Here is a 17990-nt window from a genome sequence, read left to right as displayed (position 1 = left end):
AATATAATATACATTACATTCATTGTAATAATATAAACATTTTGAATAAATATATACTTATTCAAACAAACACACACATATGTATGTGTGTATGTTTATTTACACATACAAAATGTAAAACTATTATTAAAATAATAATTTTAATATATATTTTAATTTACAAATTAGTTTTTTAATTTAAAATATAACAAGTATATATATGTGTGTGTGTATATATATATCTCAATTAAAAATCATAACAAATAAACTATTTTTTTAAGCAATTAAAATACGCATTAAAAAGTAAGCAATATAAAAGATATATTTTACTAAAAATATAGTATATATTACAAATATGACTAATTTATGAAATGCAATTTTGAATAAACAGAAACATGATAACATAATTTTAAACAACATGAGCAAACATTTCAAATTCTAGGAATGATACCTACACTATTTCATTTCTAGTGAAGATGTTGAACTTCAGTGGGATTACATTTACAATTCCAATTCCAGTCTGTGCAACAGTAGGGAAAGTGTTGGACTTCAGAGGAGTAAAATTTACTATTACCACTCCACTCAATGCAATAGTAGGGAAAGCGTTGGTCTTAGAAGGGGTAAAATATACTATTCCCATTCCAGTCTGTGGAACAGTGGGGAAAGCGTGGGACTCAGAAGGGGTAACATTTATTATTCCCAATCCAATCGGTGCAACAGTATGGAAAGCATTGGACTTAGGAGGGGTCAAATTTACTATTCCCACTCCAGTCGGTGCAACAGTAAGGAAAACGTTGGACTCTGGAGAGGTAACATTTACTATTCCCACTTCAGTATGTACAACAGTAGGGAGGATACTTCACTTCAAACACATACCTTATTTTAATACAGGTATTACTTTCATAACATTATAAAACTATTAACTTAAAATTAAATATATATATTAAAAAACAATTAAACGATTACAATATTTTTTCAATAACTTAATATAAGGAAATAATGTTATTTAACATTTATTTCATTACATTCCCACACTTTAGTCCCACATACCTAGCAAAGCACATTTACCATATATACAAATTTTAGAAATATAATAATTACACAATTTGCATAATTAATTAACAATTATTTTAATAATTAATCAATTATTATGTAATTAACTTCCCGCTCTATACCCCCACAAACCCAGCCACCTGCACCTAAAACGTAAATAAAATAATTATAATTACATAATTCACATAATTTATTACAATTGATTAATAATTTATCAATAATTAATTATTATTTAATTAACTTTTCACCCTATACTCCTACACACCCAACAACCTGCACCTAAAATATAACTTAAAGAATATTATTTACCCAATTTACTTATCAAATAAATATTTAATATTAATTCAAATAAAATTATGAATGAATTATACTTAATGAATTAAAATAAAAAAATGTCATTAATTATGCTTAATTAACTACCCACCCTGCACCCCTATGAACCTCACAACCCGCTATGACACGATAAATTACTATTTTACAATGAAATTAAAAATATAAATACCTTAAAATTGCAAACTATATTTAAAAACTTTAGCAACAATTAAACAAACAATATAAAACATATACAATTAAAATATTATTAAAACACAGAAGAAACTTAAAAAACAATATTCCTTGTCTTTCAAAATCAATATTTTTGTCAACAATATCTGTGCACACGATATTTCTGTGTCACAAAATTAAAAATCCGATACTTCTGAAAATCAATATTTTTACCTCAATATGATATCCGAATACCTGCGCATGTCTCTCAATTGAATACAGCCTTTGACTGATGGAGTAGACAGGTAAAATGAGTTTGTCTAACTACAATTCAGGCTTACTTATATTCACATGAAGATATCAGTTAAAATCCTTTTAAATGTATTACACAGTATGAGAAGGGGGAGTCCCTGAACTGCTTGCGATGCAGGGTGAAGTCTAGGGATGCTCATTAATTCAGGATTACTAGGCGGCGATCATCGGGAAACTCAGTTTTATCCTTGGAGAATGGGTGAACTTGATCCAAAGTTCCTTCTGTTGGGGATCCCTAATGATGTGGACCTTCACAGGGCTAAACTATTATACTGTGGCCTCGGGCTGGTAGTGGCAAAGAGGGATGTAGCCCGATAGTGGGGGTTGAGTGGCTGTCCAATGCTCCAGGAATGGAGATGGGGTATTGATATCCACATGGCAGCAGAAAAACTCATAAATGCCAGTAGATGTTCTCCCACGAAAATGTTATAAGGTCTGGGGTGGCTGGATCAAGTATTGCTTCTTGGAGGCATACAGTTATGACTGTAACATGGAAGCACCAATTATAATAACAAAGGAACAACTAATAAAGTTAATTAAAAAGATGGTGCACCTGGACCAAATGGCATCCCGTTTGCCCTCTACAAAGAAAATCCAGATCTATGGCAGTATATTTAGAAAAGCTATTTAAAGAAATTATACAGGAAGATGTCATCCCTGAGTCATGGCGAGGGTCCTTAATTACACCAATCTTTAAAAAAGGAAACTGGGCACTTCCGGAAAATTATAGGCTTATTACCCTACAAGACACAGATGCCAAGCTGTTTGCCAGAATTTTGCTAACTAATTTAAATGAATGGGCTTCAGAAAATAAGATATTGCCTCTCAATCAAACAGGCTTTATTGAAGGGCTGGGGACAACAACAAATATCCTGGCATTATCTCTACTAATGGATAAAGCAATTAGAATCAAACAACCCATGTATCTATGCTTTGTAGATTTTAAATCTGCCTTTGATCGTTTCCAAAGAAACTTATTATGGAAAAAGCTCCAAGAAAAAAACACTCCAATGGTCTGTTGAAACTGATTCAGCTCCTGTATAGTAAAATCTGGGTTAGGGGGAGGATGAGAGATGGACAAACTCTATCAAAAGAAATCCCAGCAACCGAGGCTGTGTATTAGCCCCACTCCTTTTCAATTTGTTCTTGGCGGACTTAAGTGAGACTTTGGATGAATTAAACGCACACCCTCTGAAATTAGCTGGTACGCATATTTCTAATTTGCTCAATGCAGATGATGCCAACTTACTAAGCCATACTAAAGTGGGACTACAGCGTTTAATCAATCAAACATTCAAGTACGCAAAGGAAAACGGGATGGAGATAAACAAAACTAAAACCAAGATCATGGTAGTCACCAAGAACATAAAACTAAGACGTAAAAGTAAATGGTACATGGAGAACAACCAACTGGAACAAGTTGAAGCATATAAGTATTTGGGTGTGCTATTTGATGAGAAGGGCAACTATCAGCCACAAAAAAGGGATATCCAAAAGAAGACAAACGCCTTGACTGCCGCTTTTAGAATCTTACAAAAATCACTTGGCAACCTCACATATGGGCCGCTTTTGAAGATTATAGGGGCTAGACTGCTTCCAACTATTACATATGGCAGTGAATCATTGATGGGAAAGGATACTGAATTATTAAATAGTGCCCTATCTAAAACATACAAATCATTATTCCACCTCCCAATGAATGCCCCGCCTGCACAAATTAGACTGGAGTTTGGTCTAAGCAACCAATACTATGTGAGAAAGGGTCATTTCATTAAAACCTGGAATCGGATAAAAAACTATCATGATAATCAGATATCCCAGTTGTTGTGGAAATAAATAAATAATAATGTTAAGTCAACTGCATGGAATTATCTTAAGGAAGCGATAGAGGAGTTTGCGGTTATTACATTCTGGAATAATATGATAAATAACACATTGTTCAAAAAAATAATCAATAAAACTACAAACCAACTATCCCTTGTAAAGGACAAAGATACTCTAACAAAAAGAAAACATGCTTGGACAATAATAAATGGATACAAAAAAAAGAAGGTACAACAATATTTGGAAACACCCTGGTCGGAAAAAAATAAACAAGTTCTACTCAAGGCAAGATTTGGAATACTCCCGGGACTTTGTCATCTCCCCCGTGGAAAAACACTGAAAGTTGCACATTATGCAGACTTTGTAAAAAGAGAGAGGGGAGCATTGTCCACCTTTTATGTATTTGTCCCGGACTCCAAAATGAAAGAAGATCCTTACTTAAAATCCCTTTTAATCTCAGTGGAATAAGGACATGTAAGCATGCATTGAAATGTTGTCTTGAATCTAATGATATAGGTATGAATGCTACCTTTGTGAGGTTCATACTAACAGCGAAAACAAAATTAGGTGATTAAGTTTTTAAAATGAAGTAGTATGATGAAATTTAATGAATTTTATGGTGCAATGACATTTATTAGTTTTATACATTACAGTAAATTTTATGTGTTTACAATATTGTAAGATTTTAAATAATCCAACAATAAAGAATTACAATTACAATTATCGCTTCTTGGAGGTGCTGGGAGATGGTGTGGGACAGAGGCAAATGTATTAGTCGTTTGACTGCAGGTGTTGTAATGGGTGAAAATGTGCCATCTGTATATGTACTTCCTCCGCGGTCTCTTCTTCCCTTTTTTCTTCTTTATTCCTCACAATGTATTGGTTGAATGTTCTCTGGGGGAGGGGGATGGTTTGGTTCTCCATGTTTGCCATTCCATGGGTGCACGCCTGTTGCCCCTTAAGGCTTGCTCCTTTATTTGTGTAGCAAAATTCAATATATATATATTTTTTTTTTACTTCTACTCTTCTCACCAGTGGGACTGGCGTGGGACTCTGGCCTGTATTAAACAGGCAGAATGCTGCATTCCAGTAAAAGGGATTTCAGTGGGAATAAGATTTGGATGGTTAACTATAGTGGTAACAGACAAACTAATCTCCTGGTTTCAAGGTTAGGTTAAGGTTAGTAAAGGTTAGGTTAGGGAGGTCACCGAGCTGAGCCATAACACGGGATACCCTCAGTTATGTGAACATACAAAACCAGAAAAGAGCGCAGTAGAAAGCCTCATACAATAGTTTGAAGAGAAGAAAAAAGATTGCCAAACCACAATGTACTCCCACATAACAGATCTAGAAGAGTACTTACCAGAGTATAAGATCTTAAACACCTGTTTGAGTGAGACTTAGGATCAAAAGTTAGAGTTTCAATATATGTCATGGTCCATTTGAGCTTCAGTCTGATCTATGATGTCGCTTCAAACCTTGATGTAGACAACCTCAGTCTTCTTCCATGATCAACACATCACAGCTTCCCATTCATCCATGCATATATTGCCCCTCATTCCAGTTTCTATGTCTCTCTTTGTTTGCTTAATAGTCCCATTGCAATGTATTTATTGAATGTCGCAACACATACCATCTCATACCTCTGTGCATAGAAGCAATTTCGTTATGCAGTGTGCACATTATAAGCAAAATAAACATAAACAATCATAATATATATTACTTCAAGCATTTTGTATGCACTGGGCATTATAATGAGAGTCATTATGCACATAAGTGTACATAACAATACACCAAAACCAGAAGGGAATAATTAAGTACCACTGATTGCCAGCCGAATCCTATAACAAATGTAACAATGTTTGTGCTATTGCACACATGCCATATACTATTCATACATGTTTCTGTTTTTTAATATACCTGTGTAATCATTTCTTCTATATTTGTATTTCAGAAAATTCTGAAACGGAAGATTTTAAAAGGTAAAATATATAAAACAAATTCATTTTTTGATAGTAATACTTTATGCATTTTGTAGGTCATAATGACAATGTATATAAACTACAAAGGTGTGGAAATTATCATAGCCTCCAAAGAAATCACTACTTGTAGTTCAGTAATCAGAGCCCAATATGATTATGCTATGTGAGCAAGGTCTCCCTTCATTGTCACACCTGAATCCAGTGGTTAATTTGTAAAAAAAAAAATAAGTGCCGCTTGCACCAGCCCATTTCTCCTGTTACTGCCACCTAAAACTGAACCAACTACTAACCATGAAAGTGGGGATGGATTGTGGCTTAATGGCCAAAGCTGCCGACTTGGGAACTGGGGATCCAGGTTCTCGTCTTGGTGTCATCTCAAAATCATGTGATTCTCGGCAAATCACCTAACCCAATAAATCAATGTGTCCAAAAGTGCCAGTGTTGATGATTAAGTGCTGGTGCTGTGCACAGGAAACCACCAGCTCAAATTAAGCACTTCCTGAATCCATTTGTCCAGCCAAAGCAAGTTCAGAAAAGTCATGGATAAATTTGAAGGGTTTTGATGGTGAAGAGTGGTTAGTATATCACATGTGGTATAAGGCATAACAAAAATATTGCATCCACTACGTTGACTTCAACAATATCATCATGGTTTTTTAGAAGTGAAGTTGAGCATAGTAAACATATACCTACCTTGATGGTATATTGGAAGGTGATCTAATGTGTACAATGTGTTTTTGAGTCACTATTGTTAGCCTGTTTTCAGTTTCTACTTGTTGTGAATTCTGGTTGGATTTTTCTGTGTTTTCTAATGTTTTCAGAAATTGTAAAAATCAGTGGGTTTCAGTGTTTATTCTTTTTTACTCTGTACATAATTACATGTATGGTGTTTTTTCAGTACTTAAAAATTAATTTGCTTTCATTTCCTTTCTTCCATCATTCATTCCTGTTGTCAATTATTCCTACATTCTTTCATGCTCCTAACTGCCTCTCTGTACCCTTCCATTAAATGTGCTCTTACAAGTAACTTTTTAATATTTCTCTTACTCCTTGCCAGTCTAATTTTCCAGTACTCAAATCCCTTGTTCTAGCAGTCCAGGCCCATTCCATCTCAAGGACACGTGTAAATGCCAAATATGCTTGCATACAATTACAATTTGATTGCAGAAGATAGAAGATCAAGTTTGGGTATTGTACACACCTTCCCCTTGCTCTGTTCTTCAGACAAATGACAAAGATGTGTTGAATGAAGACTTTCAACATAGGAGACCAAGAAAGAACTGGATTAATACACGTATTTTTACTGCTTGATCTGGGCCTATTTCTACCCTATCTGGTCACAACTTTCTAGAAAATTATTATATGCATGCTGTTATCTACAGGGACTTTGGTGACAGAAAACTGTGTTGCTGCAAGAAGAAGCAGCTAAGGTGATAAAGAACTTTCAACGCATGCAGGATGCCTTGAGTCATTTGCATGTGCAGTTCACAACAAACATGATCTTTGGTGCATGTGTCTGGGGTTTGTGGCTTATTTGAGGACCTCAACGCATTGATTTTCACCAGGCACGTTGGTAGGTCGCTGTTTTTGAAAGCAGTGCGAGGGCTGAGTTCCAGCCGGGCATCTGTGACTGTTGCTCAAGACACCTTACCTTTGTATTCTGTGTGGTGTGTACTTTTATAGTGTATTTTCCTACTTTGGGAAAGAACAAGCTCAGCTCAATTTGTTTCCATTAGATGCAGTCACAGTGTTTTGCCCAAGTGATGTTGCCAAGTGTCAGGTATTGTTTTACCACCTTAAGTTCCAAGCTTTTTTTTGCCACGGAACAATGGGAATAAAAGTTAGACTTGGTGACCCTGGGGCTGTATCTACATTACTGTGCAGGCTCAGAACAGGTCCATGCATATGTTTTGCTGAGATTGCGCCACCTACAGCACATAATAGAAAACGACTAACTGTCCTGCCTACAGCTTATACACTAACCCACATTTTCAGAGTTAAAGTATGCACTAAAAGCAGTGCAGTTTCACTAAAACAAGCTCACAGGCTTCTTTCCATGGTGCGTGATCAGTAAACCTCTTCATAATATGGCCCCTCATACTCCTATGTGAAGGCATGAAACTCCCAAGGGCAAGCTTTTTAGACAATCACATTGCAAATCTAAGAACAGTAGCATTTACTGCAGTGTCCTAGGGAGGACTTTGATTCTGGAGGCATCTATATGTTCAGCAATCTTTGTTGCCACAGTCCTCTTACCTGAGCTTACAGAAAGTAAAACTCTGACCCACTACTAATGAAAGAGGGTGTAATTACAGAGGTGATCGTTGCTTTGCGAACCTGCTGGCCACTATGCAGCAACATGCAGTGAGCGGTGAGATGAAGCCATATAATGTAAGCGATGCTCCCAAAACAGTAGTGGAAGTAGGTCCTAGGAGGTACAGGGACCTTGAAAATATGAACACGGGCAAACTAAGTGGCTTATCATGGCCCAAGTGGGTCATAGTGGGAGCATTCATCATAGAAAAGTACTGTGGCTGCATTTATACTGTTTAACACCACAGGGTGCCAAACCAGTAACAGGGGCAGCAAAATTCTGTGCTTGTCAGTTTCTACTGAAAAATAAATATTCCCTTGGTGGTGTTGTATCAGTTATAATTGGTTTTAATTGAAATCCGGAAATGCTAAATTAATGCAACCCCTTTAGAGGTAGTGTTAAACAAGAGTGGCTGCCACCATTAATCCATGTTTATTGAGTTCTAATTGAGAGACTTTGAAGACTGTTAACACCAATAGAGATTATTGCACTGAGTAGAAGTCTTGGGTGTGAAGTATGCACAGCCAATGTAGACTTAAAATCGCAATAAAGCATTGGCTGTGCAGTCATATAGCTTTATATCTAAATTATGCATGCCCCTAGGTTGTAAGTGTGCATCATGTTTCTGTGTCCCTATCAAATTCAAGCGTATATACCACAAGGAGAGATCGTGCCATACGTAAGCAAGAAAGCCAAGGAAACCCTAGAATGCGGTCTCTTAAATTTGCCTAGGTGATGGGACAATCACCAGAATACTGAGGTGAAAGCTTGCAGGGCCTGATTTACAATGGTAAACTTACTCTTTTGTGTAATTTTTAGATTGTCTGCTATTCACAAAGATAGTTTACGAGTAGTATCTTTTCGGCCATCTCCACACATAAAAAGATAAGACCGTTTTTTATTTGTTCACAACCTTTGATGAGAGATAGGTGGGGCTTTTCTAGATAACAAGGCATGTTGTACCAAATGTCCTATATAGAGTGACAAAAAAGGAGAGATATGAGTAAAAATAGAAGATTGACAGAAAGGGAAGCAGTAAGCAAAGGGTTTAGGTCGTAATATTTAACTGCAACAATGTAAATACATGAATGCCATGAATACATTATGTAGAAATAATAACTGAAGACGTAATTACAATTTTAATAAGCATAATACCGAAAATAAAATCAGGACTACATGAAAACAGAAAATAAACAAATCAAATGAATTAAACAAGCCAAGTGTGACAAAGGAAAAAGCATTGTATTTATTACCACTTACAGGCCAGAAAGAATTAAGCATGTCCAGTAATTTTAAACCATAGATAACCTAAACAAATTTCTGTTGAAAGAAGTGTTTTCATTGGGGAAAAAGAAGTGCAACAAACCTGAGCAAACTAAGCACAGAAGCTGGGCTAAGGGATAAGAGGTGAGGTAAGGGGCAATTAAAGAATGGGACTAAGAGGTGGGAAATATGATGGAAGTGCTAGATTTTCTCATAGTCATTGATTCCCCATAAGGCCTGGGGTAGTGGATGTGACATTACATACCCTTTATCCTTAATTACATCCCAGGAAGTGACAGCCTATGGCCCTTGACCCATAATTTTCCAGAAGGCATGTCACATGGCCTTTACCCCGATACATCATAATAATTGACAATGCTGAAGTTCCATAATAAACGCATATTAAATATAGCTGCACAACGCATACACATGTTTATTTTAGATACCACCTATATTAGGATGCTGACTTGATCTTTGAAAGTTTTGGAGTGTAATACTTGACCTGAATCATAGCAAGTGAACGAAGTTTGTGAGCCACACCTCTTCTAGGGGCTTTCTTCCCTTCTGGAATGTTTTTTAAAGAATGCGGTCAAAAATACATTTTAAAGTACAATTTTCAAATAAATATGCTTAAAAGCCATCAAATATTCAAAGCCTTTTATGGCATGCTAAGCCAAAGAAACCTGACACTCCCGAGGAGTTTTTCTAATTTTTTTCTATAATTTGCTGTGTTGCCCCATATGTCAAAAATACTTGCTTTGTGCCATGGCCAGCATATTGTCATGGGCTGCCCTTAACACAAAAAGTTATATAGAATATGCCAGTGCCAGAATTTTTCCATGCATGCTGTTCATATACCATGGGTGACCTTTCAGTCAAAAATCACCCCAGTACGTGAGGGCCAGCATTTTGTCATGGTTGCTACCCTCCCATATGTCAGGTTGTCCTTTATGCAAGTATTACCTTCAATGTGCTTGCACCAGCATTTTCCCATGAGTTTCCCATGCCAAGAATGTCCTCAAGTATGCCAACATGTTCCATGGATGATCCACATGCCATGAATGACCGCTAGTATGCCACTATTTTCGCATGGGTGCCTATTATGTCAAAAATGATCTCTAGTGTGTCAGTGCCAGTGTTTTGTCCCAGGTGTCTGTCATGCTAAGAATGGCCTTGCCAGCACCAGTATTTTGCCACAGGAGTCTCTTTGAGACAAGAATTACCGTCAGTATGTGAGGGCCAAGGACAGGCTTTCAAGAATAACACCACCTGCTCACTCCCACTCACATTCACTCACTAACTCGCGCTCATTTGCACTCACTCTAACTCAGTCACACTTACACTCACTCTCAGTTATACTTTCTTTTTTTTTGTTTAAATCTTTTTTAGTTGGCATTTTCTCATTTTAAACATACAGCATGAACAAAGCATAGACACCATGCATAGCTGCCTACAAGTGATGCAATATCAAGTACAGCACAGTGTAAACAGGTGAGCCATTCAATAGGATACTGAGAGAAGACTCGTGACAGTGTCTGTATAGGGGACGTATCAATGTCAGAGAGTCTCACCACTGAACTCTCTTTTAGGGGTTCTAGACATGGTATATCATAGGCCAAACTGCAGACATAGGGCACAACAAAATGAGGATAACTTAATCAAAGGAAAGGTAATGGAGTCGCTTGAGACCTGCTGCGGAATGTGGAATAACAGAGTGGACCATCCCCAACAGAGCTTAATGACAACAGAATTATGAAGCGGGGATCAGTTATACTCTCTTAACATTCCATTACACTCATTCTTATTCATTCTCACTTACTCACCTGCAGACACTCTTAATCACACTCACTCATTCTGAATCACTCATACTTGCTTGCTGACACATGATCTCACGGATTCTCACTCACTACCTGTCACTTACCCTCATTCACTTTCACTCATACACACATGCTTATACATAACCATGCTCTCTCTCACCCACATAAGCACACTCTCACCCGCAAGCACACACACAGTATATATTTAAAGCATTTTGTACCTACCTCAACTGCCACCAGAGGTCCCATTCCAGATAATTGTGCTAACTTTTATTACTCTAATAGTGAATAATAGAACATTATTCACTAAAAGTACAATGAATAATGGGCAGAAAGTGAGAAGTGTGGAGCCGCCCCTGTATTTTCAACACAAATGTTGTCACCTCAAAGGCTAGTGGATACAAAAGCAGTTCCAGGATTTGCGAGGAGCAAGCCAGGGGTCGCAGCTGCGACCCCTAAATGACGTCCATGGATGTTAGTTGTATGTGCAAAAGAACACAACATTGGTGCAGCAGGTGCAGTAGCACCGAGGCTCAGAGGGCTGAGGGGCCCACCTGACTCTGAATATTGCTGTATCTCACCATTCAAACGAGGCCAGTGCCCATTGCACACTGACTACGCCACTGGGACAAATGTATTTTTATTTTACTTTTCCTGATCAGCTATGGGGCTCCTTTGCTCCTAATCCCTCATGTCTCTGCCTGCTGCAAGGTCCCTACACCTCTTGCGGACAGAGGCCTGAATGCTTAGAGCTCCTGATATCTCTGCTCCCATGTCCCTGCTGCCATCTCTTCCCATCCTCAGCAAAGAGGAGCCCACTGCCCATACCCAGAACCACTCACGTCTTTGACGCCACCCCTCTTTTTCCAAATCACAGCTTCCTATGCCTAGAATCCCTCCTGTCTCTGGTGCCATTTCAATCCCTTCTAAGAAGAGAGGCTCACATTCACAGAATGCCACTGTAACAATGTTATTGCCATAAGAAAGACAGAAGGCTTGGGTGAGTTAACTCTGGTTTATTCCCAGGAGCGCCGGGACCACGTCTTAACACTGTGCGGTTGGCGCCAGAATAAAATGGCCGCCCACAACTTCCGCTTCACCCCTTCCGGTTCCGGTCACCTGAAACACTAGACCGATACCACAGCCACATGTCTCTGCCTGCTGCACCCTCATCCTCCTCTTCTGCACAGACGCTTCCGTGCACAGCACTCCTCCATCCCTCAGCCCACTGCTGCTCCCCAGTGTAAAACCCGCCCCCACCCCTACCCACCACACTGACCCGTTGTCGGCATTAATAACTCATTCACGCCGTATCACTCTTTGAATTCTGGTGCTTATAACGTGAATAAACGAAACTAAAAGATGTGGCTAAAGATTAGATAAGACTGAGATGGTACGTAGCGCAGATAGGGTTTCAAAGCCAGGGGAAAACTAGTGACACACCTGAAAGTCATGTCATATATGATTATATTTCTAAGCGGCTGTACTTTGTAAAATGATAATACATTTCAGTAGTATAGGTTGTACACTACTCGTCACCATGCATTTTTTGACAGGTGGCCATGCCCCCTTGGCCCCGCCCCTTTTATTAAAAAAAATGATATAAAAAAAAATTTGATATAAAAAAAAGTTTGATATAAAAAAAGTTTGATATAAAAAAAGTTTGATATAAAAAAGTTTGATATAAAAAAAGTTTGATATAAAAAAGTTTGATATAAAAAACTTTGATATAAAAAAAGATATAAAAAAAAACCTTGCGAAAAAACGGCTTAGGTAAAAAAAAAAAAACATGGCATGCCCGGACATGACCGGGCATGTTCGGACATCATTTTATATGTAGTTCAAACATGCCCGGGCATGTCTTGTTTTAGAGTTTTTAATGGGGGTCCATAATCAGGATATAGGTAATGTAGCGACGAATTACAATGCTATTTTATATCATCATATTATTGAAAAGAAAGATAACGCATTTTAGATAAATTTGCTTTTATTAAATAGTAAATCAAAGCTCAGAAAAGTTTTATTTCGGGGTAGTATTTACAATTTATTGAAATCATGTTTTACATAACAGAAAATTACATTTTATGTCATTACAGTTTTATTATATGGAATTACGTATACTTGACAACATTTTAGTGACAATAGAAAAATTGAAAGAAATTCCAGCTTATGATTAATAAGGTAACGGTTGTTATCAAATACATTATGCTGAGCGGCGTATAAATCACAGTATCAGAAGCAAACATAAAATCAGAGGAAGATACATAAAAAAAGGAATCACATCTTTTTTTGGTACCCACTAATAATCACAATAGCTATAATACAATTATAATGTATAGAAAACACAAATTCTAGCTTATCATTATTAGTGAGGTAACGGTGGTTATCAAATACATTATGCTGAGCGGCGTATAAATCACAGTATCAAAAGCAAAACATAAAATCAGCGGTAGATACATAAAAAAGGAATCACATCTTTTTTTGGTACATGATAATAATCACAATAGCTAAAATACAATTATAATGTATAGAAAACACAAATTCTAGCTTATCATTATTAGTGAGGTAACGGTGGTTATCAAATACATTATGCTGAGTGGCGTATAAATCACAGTATCAAAAGCAAAACATAAAATGAGGTACATAAAAAAAGGAATCACATTTTTTTTTTGGTACACAATAATAATTACGATAGCTATTTAAAAAAATGAATGAGGTATCGGTATTCATGAAATACATTAAGCTCTGTGTTATATAAACCGCAGTATCAGCAGCAAACATAAAATGAGGTACATAAAAATCAAGAAACCAAAAAGCATATTATCAACACTCAGTAATATGCGGTATGGCCACCAAGCATATAATCATTCAAAACTACAAGGATTGATAAAAAAATGAGATAGCTACATAAAGCAATATTTAGTTACCACAGTAATAATCACAGATCTCTATGATAAATCCAGGGTGCTATTCAGACAACCAAGTCGGTCTCTTGAACAGTTTTCTTTTTTTGGGCGGGAGTGCTTGGACGGGGGTGGTTATGGGGTCATGAGCATTATCAGAGGGAACTCGGTAGGCACGCAAGGGTGCTCTATGACGGTCATGTGAAAACGGTGATGCGGGGGGAGAAGGAATAACAAAAGGTGCAACAGCGTTGTTCTTTAAATCTTCTAAGTAGATACGATGACCGCCGTTGCCTAGCACAGATGCCGGTATGTTCAGTTCTGCTAGACTCTGCATGAAGACATCCCAACCGACAGGCACTTTATTATTAGCGAAAGAGTGTGTTTGGGTGGCGCCTCTGACCAAATCATGCAGGTTTGAACCGCGAATAACATTACCTTTATAAAGAAGTTCCCCCTTATCATTCCAGAAAGCAATGTCTTTATTTTGATTAATTTTATTAAGAAGTAATTCGGCTTTCTTTTTGTGCCGGGGGTTAACATTGTTAATAACTTCACTAACTAAATTAAAGGCTGGCGATTCAGGTTCTCTGACGGTAGAAACCGGGGGCTCATGACTTCGGGGCTCATGACTTTCAGGCATGAATAAAGTCAGGCCCTCTTTTTCCATTTTACCATGATGGACAAAGTTCAGGTACTTTTGAAGGATGGCGGTATAAAGCTTGGCCTTTTCGTGCACCGGTAAATCGCTACGCTGAAGAATTTCACGCATCTCGACGTCCAACAGATCGGTGGCTGATTTTCTAATATCAGTATCAGCGCTTGGGGGACTTCGCATTTTGTCTAGCTGATGTTTAGGCACGAGATACATTTTTTCAAAGTGAGCCATCACCGGCGGCGCAGCAGTCCTGAGAGAAGCGGAATAGCAATGCCTAGCAGCGACCCTATGAAGCCCCCAGACTGCTTGACAAGACTTTTTTTAGTTTTAATAGAGATCCTTTTATTGCTCAGTTTCTTAACCAGATTTCTTTTCTTTTTAAGCACTCGGAGCTGCTGAGGACTCAGAGGGACATTGCCCTTCAAGGTATTTAGGGCTATCTCAGAAATCGCTGCTACTAAATCATCAGACGCCGAGCATAGAAGAGCTTTTCTTTGTTGCGGTGATGATGAGACCAACAGTCTTAAAAGAGCTAGATTGCGAGCTATCCGGCTGGACATGGTCGTGAGATTGTCGGAGCTCTAAACTGGGGCTATGCTTTCTATCTATCTTCTTTTTATAGATGGGTTGGACTTTTTTAGAGTATAAGCCACAGGAAGATCCGGTGGGAAAAGACCGGTCCTTAATCTGTAATCCTCTGGCGTGCCGGCGTTTAAATCTACAAAAAGATAACCATAGGGGCTCTGAGTGGCATCCTCAAAGGCTTCTAGAAAGAAATTAGAGCGACCCGGGTACATCTGTCTGGCTAGAGTAGTTATCTGAAGCTTGTCTCGGGGTTTTTGAAAAGCACCATGTACTTGGTGTTCAGAGCGATGGTCCGCGAGCTCTTACCTTGACAGAACACGTTTTGCACAATGTATAAAATGCTAAGATTCCGATGGTGAAAATACTGAGTAAAAGCTTTTTCAATTTCATCGCTGGCACAAGCAGAGGACATTAGATCATCTACAATTAGCATATAAATGCTAGAGGGTGGAAATAAATTGTCATCATTTAAGGTGTCGGGGAGCCCCTCGACAAATTTGAGTTGCGGAAGCTTTTGCGCGAGTTCTTGATAGAGCTGCTGCCAACAGGAATAGGCCCACACCACGTTGGTGGGGGGCTGCGTCAACATTTGATGCGCATTTTCCCAAAGTTTTTTTACAAAATAACTTTTACCAGAATTGGAAGGACCCACGAGGATGCATGAGAATGGATGCTGTAATCTAATATCCATACTTTAAGCAACCTTTAATAAACTATGCACTCCAATGCAGAAAGCCTTTTTTACTCGCTAGACCGTTTTCACACCGAGGCAGGATGACTCTTAAAAGCCGTAGGGCAGGGTTTTATAGTCATCTTTAAGAACGCGCTTATCATATACAACCTTCAACGTTTTACGAAGAGGGCGGGTCTCAATATCCCAACGTTTTTTAATTCTTACAATGCTGGGGTGTTGCACTACTAAGCTCTCAGCTTCTGGGACACATTCACCTCTTTCGGCGTGCTTAGCATATTGAGTGACCAGCTCTTTTAAGTTTTGAAAATTAACTTTTTCACGGTTCTGAACATTGAGGGTGATCCCTTTTACCTTCAAGCAGATTTTACCGCCTGATAAGCGGTACCCATAAGTTTTGGGTCCGGCTGAAACTAACTCAGCGACGTGTTCATCGGAAGGTGTTTCGCTAATGAGTTCCCCAAGATAGTCACCCAACAGGGGGTTAACATCACCCTCTTTGCTCACGAAAATCACAGAGTCTGTGTCGTGGTAAAGACAACAGTCTTGAAGCAACTCCAGGAGCTTATACAACTCTAATCTAGCATAAGCGGTGGTGAAACTGGCAATAAAAATGTTGGCATTGCACGAAGGCGGGTAATGTTCTTTGGTATACCGCCAACACACGCAAGCGGTATCATCATCTATGAACTCGCAAGATGACACTTCGCGGTAGGTAGTAAAAAAGTATTCGTCAAATTCATCCGGCTCAGTCACTAGTGTAGTTTCTGAACGGTCTTCTCTCTGACCCAGTTTTCCCCATAGAGAATTGAGAAACAGTTTAGCAATCTGTCTTTTTGTGGGGTTCACGCTGATTTTATTAGAGCGCAAACGACTACCCTCTTTCTCAAAATATTCCCTTCGGTTCTTCTGTTTCTCCTCATTATCGGTACACCACTGGGGGTAACCCGAAGCTTCTTGCTTGTCTCTAAGGTGCAAATTGATGTAGTCGGTGAACAGATCATGAGAAACATTTTGAAAATGCCATATCTCATAAGTTCGATCTATCACATAGCCTTTTTTCAGCGCTACATTCACTTCTACAGTGCACCAGGTGCCGGTCAGAGCACGTTCAGCATCAGAGTGAGCACACAGGGAGGTCTGTCTGGCTTCTGTGCAGGAGCGGCAGAGGGTAAATAGTAGTTTGCCCTCAAATCTGTAAGGAAGCACCGGGAAAAAAAGTCCTCTAGGCGGTTGAATTCTACATCTGATTAGACCAAAATACCTTTGGGGGTCTCCAAAATCTTTATAAATGATCTTAGGATGTCCTATTGGGTAGACTTTTGTCTTGTTTACAAATGGGTATAAGCTGGTAAAATCATAGTAAAAAATCTTTTCATCATCAGAGACCTTTCGGTAAAGTGTAATGGCTTTGGTTCGCCCTCCGTAGAGAGAATCGCGCGGTTTCAAGGGCTCTGGTAAGTCACGATCCTTAATAAAAGTCTGCAGCTCTAGATTACATGTTAACTGTTCACGCCACGAGTGTTCCCAAATACTTCTCACGTTGAAGCCTCGTCTTTTTAAAAACTCCTGTTTAATAGCTGTGCAGTTAAGCAACTGACCGTATGTACAACCTGTCATCTTGTTAAAATCGTTTCCTGCATAGCAAATTGGGCAGCCGTGAAAAAAGCATCCATTAAATTCAAAGGCTGTAGGGACCCCGTCAATATTGGCATAACCATCTAAAAAATAGGACCCAATTTTAAGCTCCCCGCCTCTCAAAGCGTGACGGATGGTGATTTTTTCGCTGTATTCCAAATACATCAACCACTGAATAGCCGGTGTTGAGAATCTCTTTTGCTGTCTGTGATAATTATCACGAGGTAGCAACGCTAACGTGTAAGGTTTTAAAAAACAAAATCTGAACATAGCCAAGCAGACTGAAGCCAAAGTGATGTACTGAAAGGGGTCAATGAAGTCATCATAGGCATACTCGTTGGCCTGACCGGGGTTCACCAAGATTTGTTTCTTAGACATATCCATGACACCTTCTCTAAAGGATATGACTGTTATTTTGTAGTGAAAGCTTTAGTGCTTGAAAAAGTGGCAATGTCACTGATCACTCAGGGTGGTAAACTCATGTGCGT

General features: G+C 38.5%; 1 protein-coding gene across 2 annotated transcripts in view; it reads left to right on the top strand.

The window, feature by feature from the left end:
- The window catches only part of TMEM154 (transmembrane protein 154), a 130478-nt gene that overhangs the window by 72296 nt on the left and 40192 nt on the right, over window positions 1-17990 (top strand). For both annotated transcript variants that reach the window (XM_086963299.1, XM_086963300.1), the window contains exon 3: window positions 5606-5633. In XM_086963299.1, coding sequence (XP_086819425.1) covers window positions 5606-5633 — 28 coding nt within the window. The remainder of the gene's footprint in view (window positions 1-5605; window positions 5634-17990) is intronic.

This window comes from Lissotriton vulgaris, chromosome 3_1 (assembly GCF_964263255.1).
Source record: "Lissotriton vulgaris chromosome 3_1, aLisVul1.2, whole genome shotgun sequence".
Classification (NCBI taxonomy): Eukaryota; Metazoa; Chordata; class Amphibia; order Caudata; family Salamandridae; genus Lissotriton; species Lissotriton vulgaris.
The sequence above is the reverse complement of the archived record's forward strand: the minus strand, read 5'-3'. Positions and strand labels throughout refer to the sequence as shown.